The sequence below is a fragment of the Garra rufa genome, chromosome 7, assembly GCF_049309525.1.
Source record: "Garra rufa chromosome 7, GarRuf1.0, whole genome shotgun sequence".
NCBI lineage: Eukaryota > Metazoa > Chordata > Actinopteri > Cypriniformes > Cyprinidae > Garra > Garra rufa.
The window spans coordinates 33,058,053-33,080,150 of record NC_133367.1 but is presented as its reverse complement, the minus strand read 5'-3'; the positions used below and the strand labels follow the sequence as shown (position 1 = coordinate 33,080,150).

Genomic DNA, 22,098 nt, shown 5'->3' with positions numbered 1-22,098 from the left:
TTTTATATTTATATATATTTATATTTATGATGTGTGTGTGTATATATGTGTGTGAATATATATATATATATATATATATATATATATATATATATATATACACACACACACACACACATATACACACACACATCATAAATGTGATGTGAAATAAATCTAATAATGAAACAATAATAATAAAACAATAATTTAATGCATTTATTACAATAATTTAATAGATAATATATATATATATATATATATATATATATATATATATATATATATATATATATATATATATATATATATATATAATTGTTTTCTAGTTTAATATAAACAATAATAATAACAATAATAATAAATGCTATTATTATTATTATTATTTAGGAGAAAGTGTGAAGTGTATATTTTTGGATGCTAAAATACTAACAATCATTTTTGTCGCAATTCTTTTTAGTGTCACTAGAGGCACAGAAATCACACACTTCACCTTGAAGTGTGAGAGCGAGCCACCCAATAAACAGATGTGGCTAAACTCACGTTTTTACATTACTATTGCCTCATAGTTTAGCTTACACAGCAAACATGTACAAAGCACTGTTATCAAATTCTTACCACTCCCACATGACTAACAATACACCTCAATGAACGAGCCCAACGTTGACGCTTGGTGTGACTCTGCAACTCAAAGAAAGTGTTCACTAATAGGGTGTATGCTTATTTGTGGGCGCGGCCCATCCGCCAATGAAGCATGAAATCCAGAAGATCTCTGTTACAACATTAACAGGATGTTTCACATCTTTGAAAATGTTTCCATAATGCTTCACATGTTCAGAATGACTCTTGTACATTAACTACTGTAAATGTATGGTCATAGCTTTCCATAGTGTTCCTAAAAACTGGAAATACACAGTAGCTTCATGTACACCTAAAAAAGCTTCTCATCCATTGAGTTTGAACTCATAGACCGGATCTCGTTTAACTCTCCCAAAAAGCCCTAAAATAGTATAAAAACTGAGAAATGTACTATGATGTCTCACACACCTCATTCAAGGCCTAAATGTTATTATTTACATAATATTAAACTGTCATGCTGTTATAGCAACAAGAAACTGTGGTAATATTACATAACACATTTCCAATTCAAGAGAAAACTTGAAAATAGATCTGATATTGTGGTTTTTATGAGTCATAAAGAACATGGATGACTTTGTAGTGTCAATGGCATCCAGAGATCTGTGTGAACATGTTCAGGTATGATAACATCCCTCTCTGTTTGCTTTGCCGACCCAACCATATATACAGGCATTGGATGGGAAAAGTCTTCCACAACCATGAAACATAGCGGATTATTCTGAATAAATACTTCCCACCATCCTACGATGCCTAAAATGCTGTTCTCGAAGATTCGGATCTACGAGTTCAAGGACCTCATTCGGAACAAGAAACAACCAAAAACGTAAATGAATTTGACTTGTCTCTGCATACAAACACTGAATTGACTGAAAGATGGATATTTACTGAAGTGTTTATTTGAATTTCATAGACTGGACGTTCTTTTGAGTAGGACAAAACAGAAAAACAATATCAGATGTGTTTTGATTCAGCAAAACACTGAAGGCTCTCAATATCAGTAAGTTTTTAAACTGTTATCTACATGTATATATAACTATTTCAATCTGAAATCATCAGTTTATGGGTACATAATGTCAATCATTTTTAGGCCGTAGTTCATATAAATGTATAGAATAAATTGTTTTTTTATTTGAAATGTTCGGTGTGACAAAATACAAATGTGCATGCAGTCTTTGTAAAATAATTAGAAAAAGATTACAGAAATATTTCAAAAAATATTTTTCTTTAAGAAAATTCATTGGAATTAATTGATCAGTTAATTACTGGTTTCAGTAATTAACTGATCAATTAATTCCAATGAATTTTCTTGAAATATGATGCAACAGGGTTGATGCATTACTTAAAGTCAACTACATATGCATATATAAATTACTGGATTTTTCTTTAGGACGTCCTGTGAAATTAGTGGAATAGATCAATAATAAAACAGGGGACATATGATGCTGACAGGGTTGATGCATAACCTAAAGTCAACTATATATATATATATATATATATGTGTGTGTGTGTGTGTGTGTGTGTGTGTGTAAATTACTGGATTTTTCTTTATTTAATTCTTTATTTAATTGTTAGAAACAGGAGAAATATAATTGTAACTTGTTTGACGCATTACCTAAATTAAACTACATATAAATAAATTACCTAATTTTTCTTTAGGAAAATTCATTGGAATTAATTGATCAGTTAATTATTGAAATAGGAGAAGTATAACGCAACAGGGTTGATGCATAACCTAAAGTCAGCTGCATATACATATATAAATTACTGGATTTTTCTTTAGGAAGTCCTGTGAAATTAGTGGAACAGATCAATAATAAAACTGGGGAAATATCATGGTGATAGGGTTGATGCATAACCTAAAGTCAACTATATATACATTTACAAATTACTAGATTTTTCTTTAAGAAAATTAATTGGAATTAATGGAAAAGTTAATTGCTGGAACAGGAGAAATATAACGGTAACAGGGTTGACGCATTACTTAAAGTCAACTATACATAAATATATAAATTACTGAATTTTTCTTTACGAAAATTCATTGGAATTGATGGAACAGTTCATTACTGAAACAGGGGGAATATGATGTAACAGGGTTGATGCATTACCTAAAGTCAACTATACATAAATATATAATTACTGGATTTTTATTTAAGAAAATTCATTAGAATTGATTGAACAGTTAATTGCTGAAACAGGAGAAATATGACGGTAACAGGGTTGACGCATTACCTAAATTCAACTACATATAAATAAATTACTACATTTTTCTTTAGGAAATTTCATTGGAATTGATGGAACAGTTAATTGCTGAAACAGGAGAAATATGACAGTAACAGGGTTGATGCATTACCTTAAGTCAATTATATATACATATATAAATTGCTGGATTTTTCTGTAAAATAAATTCATTGGAATTAATGGAACAGTTCATTACTTAAACAGTGGGGAAATATGATGGTAACAGGGTTGATTCATTACCTAAAGTAGACTATATATTTAAATAATAATAATAAATAATAATAAATAATAATATAGTATGTCACGCAAATCATTTAAATTTAAAATAATAGTATTTAAAAGCAGTTTATATGACTATGGATTGTGGAAGTTTCTGGTGTTTTTTTTTTTTAAGACTACAATACCATGGGCCCAAACTAGCTGATCTTCTAGAAAATAAAGGTTCGTTAAACCACCAATCACCTCTATATAGTTTGTTATTTTTATATGTACGTTTTTTTTGTTTTTTTTTTTGCATATAACAAAATATATTATTTTCTGAACAGACTACCTGGACACCTTTCGTTCATTTCTCCAGTCTGAGTTCAGTGCAGAGAACATTGAATTTTGGCTTGCCTGCAGGGAATATAAGCAGATGACGTCATCTGGCAAACTCTCTAACAAAGCAGCAGATATCTACAAAGAATTTCTCCATCCCACAGCCCAAAAAGAGGTCAGTATGTGCATTTAGTAAAGCATTAAATAGAGTAGGGCCTTTCCAAACAGTTGCATTGCATTACGATGCATGGAAATGCCATTGCATCATATCAATGCTTGTTTATAAAAGGGGTGGTGCGTAGAGTATTTGGGATAGTAACTGAAAAGTTGTAGGTTCAAACCCTTAAGACAACAGCAAGTTTATTAAAAAAATAAATGTGCACTTGCAAGTCGCAAAAGAACAAGCCAGAATTTTTTCATTAGCTATTTGCTTAACAAAGTAAACACCATTGAAAACAAAAAATACTACAGAAATATACATCAGTTATCTTTCATGGATGTTACAATTTTGCAGGTGAACATCGACCATAACACTCGTGAGAAGATCAAGAGATCTTTGGTGAAGCCTGACCTTTCTTGTTTTGATGAAGCCGAGATGCATATATACAGACTGATGGAGGAAGACTCCTGCCCGAGGTTCCTCAAATCTGAGGCCTATCAGAACCTGAGGAACGCAGCCAGGAACCCAATATAGACCAGCAAAAGGCAACTAATACACTGGAAAAAGTTTCTTAATGAGCCGGTGCGCAGAAAGAGGACATATGCACGTGGTTTAGAGGAAATGACAGAGGAGAACAGAAAGTATGTGGTGTGCAGAGGTTCAGCATCACTGGTTAAAGTGATAAGATGAATGAGAAAAATAAAAGTGTTACCGTTACAGGAAATGATCAAGAATGAACGAACATTACATGGTTTCCACTGTTATTTGAGAGATGGGCTGGACTGTTCTGTGAAATAGGTGACTTTTCTGTAAATGTTGGTCTTGAAAGTAGACTTGTTGGATGTGTTTAAGTGTTGAGAAGCTGCATTGTGGGATCTCAAGATAAACATGGTTTGCTGATATCAAAAGCATTTGCTAATTTTTTTTCACAAATTCTTAAATCCTCATATTTTATGAGAGACTGCATGGGACCAGTTACATTCACTTTACTTTAAACATTCATATAAATGAAAGATAACAGGGTTGACTTTTACAGTTAAATACAAGATATTACAATTCTTGTACTCAAGGTCATAAAACTACAAGAGTCTCATTGGAAAGACATTTTAATGCTGTTATTTTTGCAAATATTAAGAAACAACAGCAAAAAAGTGATACAAGTGGAGATAATAGTGATAAAAAAGAGATATTAACCCAAATATATCCTCATAACAAAAAGAAAAAGAAATATGTCTACATTTTGAATGTTGTGTTTAGGATTTTTTTTTCTTATGGAATAGTAATAAAATGGAATATGATGGTAACAGAGTTGACACATAACCTAAAGTCAACTATACAAATATAAACTGGATTTTTCTTTAAGAAAATTCATTGCAATTATTGGAACATTTCAGTACTGAAACAGGGAAATATGATGGTAACAGGGTTGATGCATAACCTAAAGTCGACTATATATAAACTATTGGATTTTTCTTTAAGAAAATTCATTGGGATTAACAAAACAGTTCATTACTGAAACAGGGAAAATATGGCGTAACAGGGTTGACACAATACCTAAAGTGATCTATATATACACATATATAAATTACTGAATTGTTCTTTAAGAAATTTTGAAATGAATGGAACAGTTCATTACTGAAATAGGGGAAATATGATGGTAACAGGGTTGACGTATTACCTAAAGTCAACTATATATACACATATATAAACTACTGGATTTTTCTTTAGGAAAATTCTTTTAAATTATTGGAATAGTTCATTACAAAAACAGGGGAAATATGATGAACAGGGTTGACACATAACCAGTCAACTATATATACATTACTGTATTTTTCTTTAGGAAAATTCTTATAAATGAATAGATTAGTTAATAAATAAAACACAGAAAATAGGACGGCAACAGGGTTTACACAGAACCTAAAGTCAAATATAAATCCATAACTTACTGGATTTTTCTTTAAGAAAGTTCTTTGGAATAAATGAAATACTTCATTAATACAACAGGGAAAATATGATGGAAACAGAGTTGATGCATATATAACTATATGTACATATATAAATTACTGGATTTTTCTGGACAATTCATTGGAAATGAAGGATAGTTAATTACTGAAACTGGGGAAATATGATGGTAACAGGGAGGACGCATAATTTAAAGTCAACTATATATACACATATATAAATCACTGGAGTTTTCTTCAAGAAAGTTCTTTGAAATTAATGGAATAGTTCATTACTGAAACAGGGGAAATGTGAAACAGGTCAGATCTATCTATTTCTTTGTGTTTATGAAAATTCCTTTGAATATTTAATTTATGGGATGTCCATTATCAAGACTATGACAGAAGCAGGGTTGATGCAAAATGTATATTGATGTAAATTCCTGTTCAAATTTGAATTTGAATTAGAAATCTAATGAGAAAAGTGAGTTTAAATTGAAAGCTCTTATCAGAAGAAAAATTGACAAGCAACTTTTATAGACATCTACATTTGTTCTCCATTTAATCTCACTACTGACAAGCAGAAACAAAAATGCCTTATTTACTTATAACCACTGACTTTACACACACACACACACACACACACATATATATATATATATATATATATATATATATATATATGTTTCTTGATGACAATGGCTTTTTTATTCAGGTGTTTGATATTTCCAATCTGTGCCAACTTTATGATTAGAACACACAAATATACTGTGAACTGCAGATGAGCTTTTTTTTTTTAGAAAGGCTGTGGACAATGACTAATTATGAGCAGAAAGCAAACTCTAAGAAGAAGTTTTCCACAGTCTGTGAAGAACTCTGTTTTGGTCACATGTCCGACCCATGCTAATTGATGCAGAGACGAGCCTTAAGCGAGAGACATTGCCATAATGTACAATAATAATCCATGTCAGTGCTTGACCCCACTGTGACAATGACTTACTTCCTGAGATTCATAGCTTAAAAAGGCAATTCAGAGTGTCTAAGAATAACTATGTTTGATTAACTTTATACTCCACCAACACAGTGAATGTGAACGATCGTCTGATGCATGTTAGATCTCCCTCAGGGTATGCCCTTCTTGGGGAAGGTAATTTTATAATAAAGACACCACTGTTTTAAGAGCACTGGAAAATCTGTCCTCGTCAGATTGAAAAAAAAAAAAAACATATTTATTGGATTAAGATGCTTTTCATTATACAAAATATCACTGGATGCACATTTTTCACAAACGATTTTAATTTAGACATTAAAATATGATGCTGATGATATAAATACAAACAAAAGAAAATATTATTGCTCAGGAGACCTCAGGAAATTTATTTCAGCAACACTTTTTGAAATGGTTTTCAGTTAACTAGAACAACCCTGAATAAAAGGGAATTTTAATGTTGTTATTTTCACACAAAAAAAATAGAAACAAAAAATATACAAATTCCACAAAAGTGTTAAAAATGAAAGTTCACTTCTTTTTTTATTTATTATTTATAATAAGCAATAACTATTATAGGGTTTATAACTATTAGGGTTGATGCATAACCTAAAGTCAGCTATATATAAATATACAAATTACTGGATTTTTCTTTAAGAAAATTCATTGGAATTAATAAAACAGTTTATTACTAAAACAGGGAAAATATGACGATAACAGGGTTGACACATAACCTAAAGTCAACTATATATGCATATATAAATTACTGGATATTACTTTAAAAAAATTATCTGGAATTAGTGAAACAGTTCATTACTGACGCAGGGAAAATATGGTGGAAAATTAATTGGAATTAGTGGGAAGGTTCATTACTGAAACAGGGAAAATATGGCGGAAAAAGGGTTGACGCATTACCTAAAGTCATCTATATGTACATATAACTGCATTTTTCTTTAAGAAAGTTCTTTGAAATTAAAAGAACAGTTCATTAATAAAACAGGGGAAATATGACGGTAACAGGGTTGATGCATAACTTAAAGCCCAATTTCATTATTGATTTTATAGGGATTTTCAAAATATGATGCTGATTATATAAATACAACCAAACAAAAATATTATTGCTCTTTCAAAGCTCAGGAGACCTCAGGAAATGTATTTCATTAAAAAATTTTGAAATGGTATTAGTTTCAGTTTAGTTTAAGTTAAAATATGGCAGAAACAGGGTTGATGCATTACTTAAAGTCATCTATATATACATATATAAATTACTGGATTTTTCTTTAGGAAAATTCTTTGAAATTAATGGAACAGTTCATTACTGAAACAGGGGTAATATGATGGTAACAGGGTTGACACATTACCTAAAGTCAACTATACATATATAAATTACTGGATTTTTCTTTAAGACAAATTATTGGAATTATAATTAATTATAATTAATTGGAGTTCAATAGTTCAAAAATGGGGAAATATGATGGTAACAGGGATGACACATTATCTAAAAAAACTAATCCTCATCAGATAGCATGTTTATTGGATTACAATGCTTTTCATTTTAAAAAAATATTACTGGATGCACATTATTTGATTTTCATGGGGATTTTTCAGATGATTTTAATTTAGACATTAAAATATGATGCTGATGACATAAATACAAACAAAAGAAAATATTATTGCTCTTTCAAAGCTCAGGAGACCTCAGGAAAGTTATTTCAGCAACAATTTTTTAAATGGTTTTAGTTTCAGTTAACTATAATAATCCAGAATAAAAGGGAATATTAATACGGTTATTTTCACACATATTTAAAATAAATAAATAATAAAATAATAAGTTTTTTTATTATTATTATGTGTAATAAGTAATAACTAAAAAACAGGAAATAATATAAAATTTTGTATATTTTTCTTCTGGGTACATGAGCATTTAAGTAAATTAATGTTTTGGACACTATTTGCTTCTGAGGGACCAACGCATTTTTAATAAAGCACAGTGTACTGTACAACTAATTCAATCATACATTATTAGATTTTTCCCATACAATTCATTTCCTATCTCATCGCAACATATATGTTGTCACCTCAGAAGTCCGGCTGATGCGAAATCATGTGGTAACACGGCTATAAGGAAATTAATTTACAAAGGCGACCGTTAAAAGTAAGCTCCCATCATGCAACTTCACAGCAGATGCGCCAATTATTGATGAAATGCTTCACCAATTTGTAAGTTACCCGGTTTCAGCCTGCGGATGAACGCTGACCAATCTCTCACACAATCTGCCCATCATCTGCTGCCAAATACACAGTCACCATAGCAACTAAAAGGAAATGAGTAATGTTCTGAGCCGCTGACATTGCCCGAGGTACAAAATTGCTCAATTGCGCACAATGGAGAAGCTGACAGTGTTACAGTATGAGATAAAGCGCGTCAGTCAGGTGACTTTGAGGATGTCTACTCATGCTGGTATTAACACACGGTGTCAAAAGTGAACGCTTGAGTGCCTATATCCATTTTTGGATAAACTTATGGAGACAAAACCCAAAGTCACTTACTATGGATTAATACACATGAAACACACAAAAAGCACTTTTTAAAGGGATAGTTCACCCAAAATGTAAATTCTGTTATTAATTACTAACCCTCATGACGTTCCAACCCCTCAAGACCTCTGTTCATCTAAAAACCACAAATTAAGGTAATTTTGATGAAATCTGAGAGCTTTCTGACCCTGCATTCATTATTTTTTGTTTTCTTTGTGCACAAAAAGTATTCTCATAGCTTCATAAAATTAAGGTTGAACCACTGATGTCACGTGGACTATTTTAACTATGTGCTTACTCTACCTTTCTGGGCCTTAAACACGTCAGTTGCGTTGCTTCAAACCTGAATATAAAACTTTTATACAATTTTCAAGTAACGTTTTAATTTGATGACAAAAATGTGAAGTGGTAATCATCATTATTTTCTAAAAAGCTTTTAATGTTTAGCTTTTAAGTTTTATGTAAGTTAAGATTTGACTAACACAAGCTTGTAAAATATAAATAATCAACTGTTTTTCATTAAAAGAGTTATAAATATAGAGGTATCTGAAGAGGGTCTGATATCATCTGCTGTTTCATGCATGTATAATTTTATGAACAAAAGTTTTTTTTTAATTACATTTTTAATGATTTTCCATGATTTTCCGATGCATAACTTACATAAAACTTTTTGTACCACATGACTTCTTTTTAACAAATATTATGAATTTATTCATAAATATGAGGGTCTATGATGCATGTTGGTTGTACCACATGACTTTGATTTGACAACCAAATTTTTTTGTTCTTTTTAACAAATATTATGAATTTATTTATAAACATGAGGGTCTATGATGCATATTGGTAGCATCACATGACTTTGATTTGATGAGAAATGTTTTTAAAACAGATATTATTAATTAGTTCTTAAATATTAGAGTCTATGATGCATGTTGGTTGCACCACATGACTGATTTCACAATAAACTGTTTTGTAAACAAATATTATGAACTAATTCGTAAATATGAGGGTCTATAGTGCATGTTGGTGGGACCACATGACTTTGATTTGATGAAAAATGTTTTTTTTTTCCAACTAATATTATGAATTAATTCATAAATATGAGGGACTGTTAAGCATATTGGTTGCACCACATGACTTTAATCTGACGACAAACTATTTTGTAAACAAATACTATGAACTATTTCATAAATATGAGAGTCTATGATGCATATTGGTTGCACCAAATGACTGATTTGACAAACTGTTTTGTAAATAAATATTATGAAATAATTCATAAATATGAGCGTCTATGATGCATATTGGTTGCACCACATGACTTTGATTTGACGAAAAATGTTTTTTTAAACAAATATTATGAACTAATTCGTACATATGAGGGTCTATAGTGCATGTTGGTGGGACCACATGACTTTGATTTGACAACAAATGTTTTTTTTTTTCAACAAATATTATGAATGAATTCGTAAATATGAGGGTCTATGATGCATGTTGGTTGGACCACATGCTTTGATCTGACGACAAACTGTTTTTAAACAAATATTATGAATTAATTCATAAATATGAGCATCTATGATGCTTATTGGTTTGCACCACGACTGATTTGACAAACTGTTTTGTAAATAAATATTATGAAATAATTCATAAATATGAGCATCTATAATGCATATTGGTTGCACCACATGACTTTGATTTGACAAAAAATGTTTTTTAAACAAATATTATGAATTTATTCATAAATATGAGGGTCTATGGTGCATGTTGGTGGGACCACATGACTTTGATTTGACAACAAATGCTTTTTTTTTTTCAACAAATATTATGAATGAATTCGTAAATATGAGGGTTTATGATGCATGTTGGTTGGACCACATGCTTTGATCTGACGACAAACTGTTTTTAAACAAATATTATGAACTAATTCATAAATACGAGCATCTGTGATGCATATTGGTTGCACCACATATCTTTGATTTGACAACAAAACTTTTTTTTCAACAAATATTATGAACTACTTCATAAATATGAGGGTCTATGATGCATATTGGTTGCACCACATGACTTTGATCTGACAACAAACTGTTTTTAAACAAATATTACGAACTAATTCATAAATACGAGGGTCTATGATGCATTTTGGTTGCACCACGACTTTGATTTGACAACAAATGTTTTTTTTTTCCAACAAATATTATGAATTAATTCGTAAATATGAGGGTCTATGATGCATATTGGTTGTACCACATGATTTTGATCTGACGACAAACTGTTTTTAAACAAATATTTTGAAATGATTCATAAATATGAGGGTTCTATGATGCATATTGGTTGCACCACATGACTTCGATTTGACGACAAATGTTTTAAAAACTTTTTTAACAAATATAATGAATGAATTCATAAATATGAGGTTCATTGATGCATATTGGTTGCACCACATGACTTTTATTTGACAAACAAAAGTTTAATAAATATTAATGATATGTTTTGCTAAAAATAGCAAAACATTATTTTAATCAGTTGGAAGAGCAAAAACCATCTTCTCATTTCTTTGTAGAAGGTTCTTCTAATCAGTGTGTTGGTTCTTTGAAAACCACAAGAACATAAATGGTTTTCCAAGAGACTAGAGAAACCAAAGACCTTCCAGTAAAACTCTTTTGGTTCTATTTGTAATTTTTATGTTTTTTAGCACAGTTGAAGCTAGTTACTCATTATCTATATGTTTGTAAAAGGATTCCTTTGTGTAACGTCTTCTATCTACCAATAAAACACAAAACAAAGAGTGATGAACAGGCCTAACCATCTCATTTGACTCTTATTTCCATTTGTGCTCCATTACAGTTCGGCCCTGTTTACGTCCGTAGATTACTGAAAAACCCAAAACATGCAAAGCTGTCATTTGCTTATCAGCTATTTTAGCAAGGTACATGTGAATTTACATGTCTAAAAATATGGAGAAACAGACTTTGCTTTTCGCACACGAGCAGCCGGGGAGGAGGGGGAGGGTTCGACGGGGCTTCCTCTTTGTGGTTCGCCGAGTCCCTGTTGGTGACACGAGCCCTTAGCAACCGTCGCAGGGCATAAAAAGCAGAGCCGGATACGCAGAAGGGAAACCTGTAGAGCACCAAGTGCAGCATGATCACTAGCAGGAGCGCACGGCTGTGGATTCCTGGGCAATAAGCCCTCGCTCTACCATGCCTGGCCTAATCCCGCAACCTCTCCCAACACATTTCAGCATGGACAGAGACGACTGCAGGAGAAACAAGACCTTGTAAGTGTGATCTTCAGGCACTTTCACTCAACTATCAGCACAAGGGAATCTATTGTGAGTCCCAGCATGCTTTAGCGTAGGTTTGCATGTGTGAAGCGTAAAATGCCGACAACAACGCTGACTTTCTCTCTGTAGAGGAAAGAACCTCATGTGCCGACTAAAGTGTATGTTCACCAGTTCGTCCGCTCCTGAGAGGTAAGGAAAAAGCAACACACACATATAAGGACAACCAGGTCCGAAACAGTCCAAACAAGAGTTATTGCTTCTAATCCAGTTACGGTCAACTAATCAAATCCGTCTGATCTCAGCAGGCTAAGTTTAGAAGACACCCAACAATGGTCCCAGTCTCTGGATCGACTCCTCGGTTCCAAATGTAAGTCTTTTCAGAGCTATTTTTGGCATTGGTTTTGTTGAGGCCAGAGTAAAACATTAGTAAATTAAAGAGGTGCTGGTTTCCATTCGCGCCTTGTGTTTTGACGCGCGCACGCATTCGCTCCCCCTCCAGATGGCCTGGCCACATTCCGCACCTTTCTCAAATCGGAGTTCAGCGACGAGAACATCGAATTCTGGTTGACCTGCGAGGACTACAAGAAGATAACGTCGTCCTCTAAGATGGGCTCCAAGGCAAGGAAAATCTTCGAGCAATTTGTCGAAGCAGAATCTCCGAAAGAGGTACTGGACACACCACACAACACCCTGTCAATATATAAATCAACGAGACGGCGCTAGCTGTTGTGTCGCGATACGCTTTCAACAAAAGTTCTTGCTCTATGTTTTTTTATTTGTCTTAATTTCTATGAAAGGCATTTTATACTTTAATAACTTCAGACAGTTTCTGTTTATTAATGCTAATTCATCTTCATCTAACCATACATATATAGACTAAAATTCAGAATTAAAAAAAATTAAAAATAAAAAATATATATAAATACTATAATAATTAAAAAAGGGTACATTTCTATTGGATTTTTTATATATATATATATATACAGGAGTAATATAATTAAAAATAATAATTATTCATTATAAGTGCATTTCTATTGGATTTATATGTATATACAGTAGCAGTACAATTTCATATACAATAAATTAAAAATAAATAATCTAATAATTTATAATAATAATTAATAATTCATTATAAGTACATTTGAATTGAATTTGTAAATATATGTATGTAATAATTACCATTCATTATATACAAGTTATAATGGATTTGTACATAATAATATAATATAATATAATATAATATAATATAATATAATATAATATAATATAATATAATATAATATAATATAAAGCATTCATTATAAGTGCATTTGTATTGGATTTATATTTACATATGATAGAAATGCAATTTATTATAAATTAAAATTAATAAAGATTATTTATCATAAATAATAAAATGATAAAAAAGAATAATTCAATATAAGTACCTTTGTATTTAATTTGTATTTAATGTAATATAAATATCATTCATTACATGCAAACCAATTTATAATGGATCTATAATATAATATAATATAATATAATATAATATAATATACAATAAATTCATAAAGGTTATTAATCATAAATAATAATAATTAAAACAATAATTAATCATTCATTATAAGTACATTTGTATTGAATTGGTATGTATATACAGTATAAATACAATATAATGTAATATTTATAAATAATAATTAATCATTCATTATTAATACATTTGTATTGGCTTTATATGTATACACAATAGCAATAAATTCAATACAAAATAATAAATATAATAAAAACAATAATTAATCATTCTTTATAAGTACATTTGTATGCATATACAGTAGTAACGCAATATATAATTAGCATTCATTATATTTAAGTCAATCTGTATTGGATTTGTATGTATACAAAATAAAATAAAATAATTATGAATGGTAAAACATATAATATAAAAATGTTATTTAATTATAATAACATAAAAAAGAAAAATAATAATAAATAATATATAATAAGTACATTTGTATTGGATTATTATTGAAAATAAAGTAGGTTACAGAGTTATTCCCTTATTTTACTATTGCTGAAGTCTAAAGTAGATCTGAGTTTACAGATAATTGGTTCAGATTGACTGGGCCATTACTGCCATTTTTTGTTCTGGGGCCACTAAGTTCAGGGGCCCCTGGCAGAGGAGCCTGACCTCTGAAACAAATCTAAACAGAGGAACAACGTTTGATTGTGAAATAAACAACGGAATTAGCTAAATTATCTGATACTGGCCTCTTCGCAGCACAACTTGTGCGTTGTTTTATCCTAGACGTCATATATCGTTTTCTCTTTTCTTAATTTTGCATATTTCCAATGTAATTTCTCATTGTTTGGCCAGTACATCTCACAATCGGTCACTTCCAGTGTAGACATATGGTGTCAATGGCTCTCATTTGCATCGCAGATAAACATCGACTATCACACACGGGAGGAAATCAAGAAGAACGTGAAGAGTCCGACAACGCAGTGTTTCGACGAGGCACAGAAGATCGTTTACGGACTGATGGAACGCGACTCCTACCCTAGATTTCTACGGTCTGAGATGTACAAGGCCCTTCTTGAGTCTCTCGCTGCGGATAATGCTCAAAGATGACTCTGTGGATATATATATATATATATATATATACAACACCAAAGCTAAAACTGGAATGGCTCTGGTCTTTGGTGCAGGAGCAGAACCCCAAAGCTTGTGGACATGTAGGACCTAAAAGACCTCTGAGACTAGAAGAAGACAATATGGTTGGGAATGTGCTATTGATATCAACGTCCAACATGTTACTGAAGTGCTTCTTAACTGAGGGTGCTTCCTGTGTAGATTAGGACATAGGTCCTTCAAGCCCTTCCGGTGGTTTCTGAAGCTACAGCGTGGGCACAACACTATTTTCTGTTCCTGGCACTTTCAGAGGATCTTTAAGAACTGCTTTACCATGTCCAACAATGACTTTAGTAGCGAAAAGCTACTGGCTGAGTTGATTTGGACACTCTTGTGAGAGGAACTTGACATATCGTATTTCAACATTGGTGACTTATTTCCACATAGATGTATGAGAGAAATGTGTGACTTAATTACCTACTCGAGAGGTCAAGTTTAAAATTATTTTTTTTAAATGACTAAAAAATACAAAAGATACAAGAAAAGTTGTAGCATGTGTGCCTCACACAAAAACTGTAGGCATTACTTGTTATGTTATAAAGTTTAATTTAAGTAAAGATGTTTTCTATTTATTAGCCACAGCCACTGGTTGGGTGTTGACTTTTGTTCCGTCCACTGTCATTTTTGAGGACAATGAAATAAAGATTAGACACTGGTGAACTTTTGACTCTGTTTTCATTTTTGTCTTTGGTTTGCTTTGTAATGAAGGCCTTTGCTTTTTTTTTTGCGAATGACTAAAAAACTTTAAATAACGCAACCACCTAGCCCTCAAATTTGGTATGAACACTAAATGATGTCTCTTACTGAAATATTTAGTAGAAAACCCATGGAAAATGTATGTTAAAAACAAAACTCACATCGTTTTATGCATATTTTGGACTATGAGGGGCACCGTTATTTCGATGAGGTTAAATGGTTGAACTCGGGAGATACTGGCACTACTTGTTGCTAGGTTTACCACAACACAACTCAGAAAATAAAATACTGATACGATGACCACAGCTACTGAACAGTTTACATGTGGCAATGGATATAAGCATAGACTTAAAAACAAAAGCCGTGCCATCAATATCGAGTGAAATCCACGCTGAGAAACTTCTTCAGTGGCTGCGGTGTCATGACAAGAGTTGGCATGTTTACATCCTTCCAGGATGGCATCTGCGTTTCTTGTCTCTGCCGTTTGTAAGCTCTTTCAATAGCCTCAAAGGCATCAGAGGTAAAGTGGAGAGAACAACGACGCTGGTCTTTCGAAAGTTTAATTCGTCCACAGGCATCTTCCCATTCTTATCTCCACTTCTTAACGCTAGGAAAGCAGTGAAGACTTAAATTGCTTCTCTTGCTGCCCTTCGACTAAAAATAATATCCAAAAGTCGCACAATGTGGCATTGTATCAGTATTTGATTTTCTGAGTTGTGTTGTGGTAAAATAGAAACAGGTATCAGCAGTAGCTCACCGAGTGCAAGCATTCCACATTATCGAAATAATGGCGGAAAATAAAATACTGACACAATGACCACAGCTACTGAAAGAGCTTACGGGTGGCAATGGATATAAGCATAGGCTTAAACCAAATGCTGTACCATCGATTTTTCCCCTCAAGGAGTCTAAACATCCCAGATATCGAGTGAAATCCTTGCTGAGAAACTCATTCAGTAGCTGCGGCGTCATGACAAGAGTTGGCATGTTTACTTCCTTCCAGGATGGCATTTGCATTTCTTGTCTCTGCCGTTTGTAAGCTCTTTCAGTAGCTGTGGTCTACTAAAAGCCTCAAAGGCATAGGAGCTAAAGTGGAGAGAACAAAGAAGCGGATCTTTAGAAAGTTTAATTCGTCCACAGGCATCTTCCCGTTCTTTTTTCCACTTCTTAACGCTAGGAAAGCAGTTAAGACTTAAATTGCTTCTCTTGCTGCCCTTCAACTAAAAATGATATCCAAAAGCCGCACAATGTGTCATTGTATCAGTATTTGATTTTCTGAGTTGTACTGCGGTAAAAATAGCAACAGGTAGCTGCAGTAGCTCACTGAGTGCTACCATTTCACGTCATCGAAATAATGGCGGAAAATAATATACTGATACAATGACCACAGCTTCTGAAAGAGCTTACAGGTGGCAACTCATATAAGCGTAGGCTTAAACCAAATGCTGTACCGTCAATTGTTTCCCCTCAAGGAGTCTAAACGCCTTACGGATATTGAGTGAAATCCACGCTGACAACAGGCTTGTGCACAATTCAGAATTTCAGAATTGGCCGCCATTCAAATTCATGAGTTGGAATTTGAATTGAAATGACTCCGCCCCACAGGAAGTTGAATTTGAATTGAAGTTGGAATGACAGGAAGTGGAATTAAATTCATGGCAATTCAAAGACATTCCACACAGTCATACAACAGAAAGACTGTGTTGAATCTCACATACAATTACATTAATTTTGTAAATTAATAGCATAATTTCATTACACATAACTAGTCACTCCTCAACCCAGCATACATTTTGTTCCAACATATAGATAATGATCAAATGCTTGAAATAAATTACTCCCTCAATGTTTGATTATTTTTTGTTCAAAATGTTATTTTCATTCCAAAGTAATCAAATAACACAATGTAATCTGTACAAGTAGTTCAAACTAATATCATTTATAGAATATGTAATGAAATCATATCTGACATATATTGTAAAGCTTCATTGTTAAACACTTCACTTATGTATATGAATTTCTTTGAATTTGTATCGAATTGCAATTCTGCTTCCTTTAATTCAAATTCGAATTGTAATTCTAGATCCTGTTTTTGACATCAATTCAAATTCAATTCAAATTCAAGAATTGAATTGGAATTCAGGAGTCATTCTCAATTCAATTCTGATTTGTGCACAAGCCTGGCTGACAAACTCTTTCAGTGGCTGCGGCCTCATGACAAGCGTTGACATGTTTACATCCTGTCAGGATGGCATCTAGCGTTTCTTGTCTCTGCTGTTTTTGAGCTCTTTCAGTAGTTGTGGTCGACTGAAAGCCTCGAAGGCATCAGAGCTAAAGTGGAGAGAACAAAGACGCTGGTCTTTAGGAAGTTTTATTCATCCACAGTAATCTTCCCATTATTTTCTCCTCTTCTTATCGCTAGGAAAGCAGTGAAGACTTACATTGCTTCTCGTTGCCCTTCGACTGAAAATTACAACAAAAGCTGCACAATGTGGCATTGTATCAGTATTTGATGTTGTGTTGTGGTAAAAATAGTTTTTAAATAACATAAGTCTTTCATGGGTTTTCTACTACATCTTTCAGTACGAGACATCATTTACATTATATTAAGCCATACAAGTATTAATACCTAGGGTTCCGGCAAAAAAAAAAAAAAAAAAAAAACACCAATTACACCACTAAATGTGAACTTTAAAGCTACTGTCAACTCATTTGATTAATATAGGAATTATTCTTTCCTAACCCTTTGGCCGACAGATCCCATGACTACGTAGTGAAACAATTACCTTTGAAACAGGAACAGACGAGTTTCAGTTCCCACAGAACAGGGAATTAAGAAAGAAAGACTTCATAAGCGCCAGAGAAGTGTGCATTGCAGCGGCTGCTGAAAAGTCATGAGATCTTGCAACTTGCGCATTTCTGCTATTGCATGTCTAATGTTGCTAACCCAGTTTATGATGCAAGCCTTCCTCTCTGAGACTTGCCATTTAGCAGACACTTCATGCTAATTGCAGGGACTGTCCCGCTGGAGAAACCTGAATGTGTTGGTCAAGGGCACATGGGTAACAAAGCAGAACTGTGACCGGAAAAACTTACTCTCTTTAGGGACTTAAGTCTTTAGGCATCCGTTTCATGGTTTCTCGTGCAGAACGCTAATGCCTAATGTAGTTTCTAATGAATTTCAAAAGCTTTAAATATAGACCCGTTCAGGCATAATGCCAATTTATAGCTAATCTTGAATGCTAATTCGCCTTGTCTAAGAAGGAAGATTTCCCAGAGATTCAGATATGGTTGATTTACTGTTTCAATTCATTAAAAGTAGCTTGTTAGCAACCTGTAAAGCACGAGGAAATTTTGTGAGTAATTTATGTTGTAGAACATAACATGAAAGTCTTTTTTAGCAATGCTAATGTCACTCATAACTAAAAATGTTAGTTCTGTTTAAAGACAAATTGGACAGCTCTACATTTGCTAAGTTTTGAACAGAGCTAATAGCTTGCATAAAAAAGCTATTCAGAGTCAACCAAAAAGAAACCACTATAAACATGGTCAAAAGATTTCAGAGATGAACTAAGCTAGTAAGTTGGACATGCTAGAATATGGCTCCTTTATTGTTTTCAATTTGTGAACAGTAGCTTGTTGGCATCTTGTATTTACAAAGCACACAGAGGTTTTTTGTGTAAAACTTGGCTATTAGACATCCAGAGGTTAACCTATTAGCTAACAAGTTAAATATGCTAGTACATGGTTGATTTATTGCTTTCAATTTGCAAATAGTGGCCTGTTGGCTTGTTAGCATCCTGTGTTTACACAGCACACATCAGTTTTGTGTCTAATATTTTGTGTAACATAAAACAGAAGTCTGTTCAAGTAATGCTAATCACAGACATAACTAAAAAAAGTTAATTGTGTAGAACAAACTGGACAGCTGAACATTTGTACGTTGCTAAATTGTGGAACAGAGCTAATAGCTAGCATAAAACAGCTGTTGAAAGACAACCAAAAGAGGTTTGCGAGGGATGAAAACCACTACTAACCTGGACAGAAGACATCCAGAGGTTAACCTATTAGCTAACAAGTTAAATATGCTAGTACATGGTTGAATTACTGCGTTCAATTTGTAAATAGTAGCTTGTTGGCTTGTTAGCATCCTGTGTTTACACAGCACACAGCAGTTTTGTGTCTAATATGTTGTGTAACATAACACAAAATCTGTTCAAGTAATGCTAATCACAGACATACAGTTGAGTCCGAAATTATTCATACCCCTGGCAAATTCTGACTTAAAGTTACTTTTATTCAACCAGCAAGTTTTTTTTTTTGACCGGAAATGACACAGGCTTCTCCCAAAAGATAATAAGATGATGTACAAATATCTCTCAGCTTTTATTTACATTTGAACAAAAAGTGGCATGTCCAAAATTATTCATACCCTTTGCAAACTGTCACAGTTTATGGGAAAATCCAAAGTTCTATACCATTCCAAATAGTCCAAGCTGTTCTAAAGCATCCTAATTACCCTGATTCATTGGAAACAGCTGTTTTAATCAACTCAACAGGTGAAAAACAGAAGCTCTCTGCTGTTGGTTTTTGGACAGTCATGGCTAATCCCACACGGAAATAACCTATATAAACATATGTTTTAATATAGGTTTTGATATAGGTTTTTAATATATGTGACATATATAAAATTGGTCGTTTTCCTATATTATATGTACATATATGCACATATATTTGTACATATACTGTATGCGTACATATATGTGTACATATATACGTGCATACATGTACCTATATAGGTACATATATGCTCACCTATATGTTTACCTATATATTAGTAAAATTATTAAAATCCATAGCTGCTAGATAACATAAATAAAAGCACAGTGAAATGCTCAGATAAATGTGGGATGATGATGATGATGATGATTACATGAATGTATGTTCTGTGGATTTTTTTTTTCTTGCTACGTTTAGATTGTAATGACCTTTCAGCCATATTCATCTAGAAACTGCTTTAAAACCATACAGAAAACATTGCATTTTGCATTGCATTTGGTGGATGCAACAGTGAATGTGTGGATGTGTATGAGCTGTAATGTGAATCTGGAAGTGACTTGAAATTGGAAAAAAGACTTGACTGACAAAATAAAAAAAACGACAAACCATTTTGCTATACATTTCCTTCTTTTCCACTATTTTCATACAAGAAAGAATTGACCTTGTAAATGTTTCAGGAAAACATGTAGACATCTTAGCTTTCCATCTCCTCTCACTTATTTGCCATAGTTAAATTCCATAACATGCCAATTACATGTGATACCAATTTCACGTGTTCACACATAAGTTTTTTTTTTTTTTTTGTTAGTTCTTATTGCCTTGATAATAGAAAATATGAGCTAGGCATCATGTATGACAGTTGCCAAAGTGAGATAAGAGCTAAAATGACCAGATCCTGCCATGAGCTATATAGGAGACATATCTTGTATGTACATATATGGCTTATATGTGGATATAAAGAAGCAATACAGGAGACCTATTGCCTGTATATGCACATATATGCACCTCAATTCTGCCTATATGTGGCATATATACGCATATATGCAGCATATATATTATCATATATGTGCATATATACTGCATATAGGTTTCATACATGCGCATATATCCTCATATAGGTTCTTTCCATGTGGGAAGACAAAGGAGCTCACTGAGGACAGGGCTATAAGTCAGGAAAGGGCTATAAGACCATATCTAAATGTTTTGAAGTTCCAGTGGCTACAGTGCAAAGTATTATTAAAAAATACAAGACGTTCTGCACTGTGAAAAATCTCAGAGGATGTGGTCGGAAGCCAAAAGTGACACCTGTGCTGGCCAGGAGGATAGTGAGAGAGGTAAAAAAGAATCCAAGGATCACCACCAAGGCCATCCTGATGAATCTGGCCTCTGCTGGTGGCAACATCTCAAGGTGGACAGTCGAATGGACACTGCACACCGCTGGGTTCCACGGACGCAGACCAAGGAGGACACCACTTCTCCAGATAAGGCACACAAAAGCCTGTTTGGCCTTTGCAAATGCTCATCGGGACAAAGAAGAAGACTTCTGGTCTTCTGTTTTATGGTCAGATGAAACAAAAATTGAATTGTTTGGCCACAATGATGTAGCCTTCATTTCGCGTAAAAAAGGAGAAGCCTTCAACCCTAAGAACACCATCTCCACTGTCAAACATGGTGGTGGGAACCTAATGTTTTGGGGGTGTTTTTCAGCCGGTGGACCAGGGAACCTAATCACAGTAAACGGCACCATGAAAAAGGAGCAATACATCAAAATTCTCAACAACAACATCAGGCAGTCTGCAGAGAAACTTGGCCTTGGGCACCAGTGGACATTTCAGCACGACAATGATTCAAAACACACAGCAAAAGTGGTGAGGAAAT

The 22,098-nt window shown here is 33.1% G+C and overlaps 2 protein-coding genes across 3 annotated transcripts; both read left to right on the top strand.

Annotated features, from left to right (window-relative positions):
* The first annotated feature begins 1,286 nt into the window (after nucleotides 1-1,286).
* LOC141339073 (regulator of G-protein signaling 21) lies at nucleotides 1,287-4,446 on the top strand. Its single transcript, XM_073844704.1, has 5 exons — nucleotides 1,287-1,441; nucleotides 1,529-1,615; nucleotides 3,251-3,297; nucleotides 3,402-3,568; nucleotides 3,908-4,446. Exons 1-5 carry the CDS (start codon nucleotides 1,365-1,367, stop codon nucleotides 4,085-4,087), a joined length of 558 nt encoding a protein of 185 aa, XP_073700805.1. The 5' UTR covers nucleotides 1,287-1,364; the 3' UTR covers nucleotides 4,088-4,446.
* Nucleotides 4,447-12,073: 7,627 nt separating this feature from the next.
* Nucleotides 12,074-15,614, top strand: rgs13b (regulator of G protein signaling 13b). Of its 2 annotated transcripts, none has more exons than XM_073844082.1 (5): nucleotides 12,074-12,290; nucleotides 12,426-12,485; nucleotides 12,602-12,663; nucleotides 12,796-12,962; nucleotides 14,716-15,614. In XM_073844082.1, exons 1-5 carry the CDS (start codon nucleotides 12,214-12,216, stop codon nucleotides 14,902-14,904), a joined length of 555 nt encoding a protein of 184 aa, XP_073700183.1. In that variant the 5' UTR covers nucleotides 12,074-12,213; the 3' UTR covers nucleotides 14,905-15,614. The 2 variants fall into 2 exon arrangements, with proteins under 2 accessions (XP_073700183.1, XP_073700182.1); XM_073844081.1 differs by having other exon boundaries at nucleotides 12,078-12,290; nucleotides 12,599-12,663.
* Nucleotides 15,615-22,098: the final 6,484 nt, after the last annotated feature.